We start from the raw sequence: 2,425 nt of genomic DNA, 5'->3' as shown, positions 1-2,425 counted from the left end.
TTGACACACCAGTCACGCCAAGTTTTACCTTCTCCCTTAGATAAAAAATAAATGTTTATTAACTGAAAAATTGAACACATTCAAGACTTCAGATTTTTTTTAAATTCACTCCTTTTAGGAAATCTGGGATTTGTTTCCATTATATAGCTTCAGTTTATCATTCTATTTCACTAAAGTTTAGTTGAAATAATAATGTCCAACTGCAGAATTACATTAGATTCATTTCATCCTGGAAGTGGCACAACTACATGTAAAAATGTGATAAAAATGATGAATTTTAAACAAAAAAAAAATGTAAATTCGGATTATTAACCCCCAGTTCTACACCGAAATAAACCACCAGAAACGTGTTTTGGTCATGAGAGGAGAGGTATATTTTGTTTATTGGATCCTCAGGTTAACAGATCATGTACAAGAAATAATTTATTACTCCTCACACAAGAGACAACATGACGGAACAACGGCAAATCAGATACAGCATGAAGCACCTGAAGGGTTTCTGGATGTGGAAATGAACAGCCGGAGTGAAGACGTCAGTCTTTCTTTTGAGGGAACGAAGCTTTCACCAGTTCGTACAAAACATACCCGACTCCTGCAAAGACAGTTCAGTTCATCAAACGGGATAAACAGAAAATAAAGATATTTAAATGTATATGAAAGTTTTCCCCTGAGATGTGTTAAACGTTGGGGGTTAACTAAAGATTTTCTTACCCAAAACGGTGAGGCCCATGGTGGCCCTATACAGAAGAGCATCAGTGCTGCCTCCTTTTAGATGAACAGGCATCCCATTGTCCTCCTATAGCACAACAAGAGGCAGAAGAGTTAAAAAAAATAGTGAAATAACATAAAAAAGAAAGAAAACGTCCAGAAATGTCTACATGACTAGAGAGCAATTAAGTTGAGAGGAAGTCAAACATAAAATAAAATAAAAAAATCAACAGCTTGGTGGTTGTTTTCAAAATAAAGTAGGGTTTAAACATTTATTTTTTTTAGTGTGCATCCCCAAATAGTTTGTTTTTGGTGCTTGAAGCTGCACAAGGAATCAAAACACATTTTTTGTAATTCTATTAATGTATCTATTTATTTTGTGACAAAGCTTTACTTTTTTAAATTAAGAAATTAAAAAAAAGCTAATTTTGCAGACCATTTAACAGGTTTCTGTATTTGTAAACAAGCATAAAGCATAAATGCAGCAAAAAAAAAGAAAAAATATTTAAATAATATTGTATTAAATGAAATATGCAGGTAACCGAAACCATGTTTAGGTCATAAACACTTTAAGGTTTTTAAACATGTTAGGATAATCAGTGTTTATATGCTTAATAGAGCAAAAGCTGTGACTGATATTGACTCTTACGTCTTAAACGTAGCAATGTCTTTCTACAGCACAACTTCATGAGCTTGTTTTCCATTTTTCTTCGGATTAAACACTAAAACACTAAATTATCGAATCTGTTGTTTCACCTGAAAGAGTTTCTGTTTTTGGGGGACTTTGTTTTCCACCTGCCGGGGAACGGAGCTGTAGATGCTCCGTCGCGCCACCTGCCGGAGAGCCTGAAAACAGCGGGAATAGTCAAAGTCACACATGAGGCAAAAGAGCTGTCACAAACCGCAACACATATGTAACAACAGCGTGGTTTTAGTAGGAAAAATATAACACAAACTGAGCACAGATACACAAGAGAACTCGTTGTTATGCTAAGCTAAAGGCTAACTATCCCGGCATTTGACCCTATCTTAGAACTGTAGGCTAAAAGTAGCCTAGTTGAGAACATTAACCTGTACTTTCCTAACATGTCCTTAAACAACAAAATATAAAAGAATGAATACGTGAATACGTTTCAAAAGTAACTTACAATCATGTGTCTGAACATTTTCGTTTATCCCTGGTCGTCACTATCAGGCACAAGGACACCGGAAGATCTAACTTCCGCTCTTCTTCTTCTCTTGCTTGTTAGCACAGAAGGTCAGTGTGTAACACCGCCACCTGCAGGTGAGCACTGTGCATGACAAGACGACTTCTCTTTTGGAGGCTGGAAGGACCGTGTGAGTTACTGGACTCTGTGTTCAGACATTCACTCCTTTTGGTAATGTGTCCCTCGATATTTCATTGAAAGGGAGGAATTTCTTCTCAAAGCACATTTTAACAAATAACCAATTAAACTAGAAAAGTTTGCGATAATGCCAGTGTGAAGGCTTTTTGCTGAAAGTAGTCACTGAAGATGCTGAAGCTTTTTGCTGAAAATGGTGACACGGTTATTTTAATTGCTGAAGGTAATTGCTGAAAATGCAAAAGGTATTTGCAAAATGTTAAATTTGCTAAAAGACTGGAAATTATGTTAAAGAACTATGAAAGAGTGCTGAAGATGACCTAAATTTCAGAAAAACGTGTAGTAAAATTGCTGAAAAATCCCTAATACATGCC

At 35.8% G+C, this 2,425-nt stretch overlaps 1 protein-coding gene across 1 annotated transcript; it reads right to left on the bottom strand.

The window, feature by feature from the left end:
- Positions 1-350: 350 nt before the first annotated feature.
- LOC112158438 (cytochrome c oxidase subunit 7A2, mitochondrial) lies at positions 351-2,012 on the bottom strand. Its single transcript, XM_024291814.1, has 4 exons — positions 1,857-2,012; positions 1,465-1,554; positions 712-796; positions 351-592 (listed from the first exon to the last, which is right to left on the bottom strand). Exons 1-4 carry the CDS (start codon positions 1,872-1,874, stop codon positions 534-536), a joined length of 252 nt encoding a protein of 83 aa, XP_024147582.1. The 5' UTR covers positions 1,875-2,012; the 3' UTR covers positions 351-533.
- Positions 2,013-2,425: the final 413 nt, after the last annotated feature.

The sequence above is a fragment of the Oryzias melastigma genome, linkage group LG24 (assembly GCF_002922805.2).
Source record: "Oryzias melastigma strain HK-1 linkage group LG24, ASM292280v2, whole genome shotgun sequence".
Classification (NCBI taxonomy): Eukaryota; Metazoa; Chordata; class Actinopteri; order Beloniformes; family Adrianichthyidae; genus Oryzias; species Oryzias melastigma.
Note: the sequence above shows the minus strand (reverse complement) of the source record. Positions and strands in the feature narration are given on the sequence as shown.

Coding starts and splice junctions, on each gene's coding strand:
- LOC112158438 (XM_024291814.1), bottom strand. Junction 797..1,464: donor AAAAACAGAAACTCTTTCAG/GTGAAACAACAG, acceptor GTTGTGCTATAG/GAGGACAATGGGATGCCTGT. Junction 593..711: donor CATGGGCCTCACCGTTTTGG/GTAAGAAAATCT, acceptor CTGTCTTTGCAG/GAGTCGGGTATGTTTTGTAC.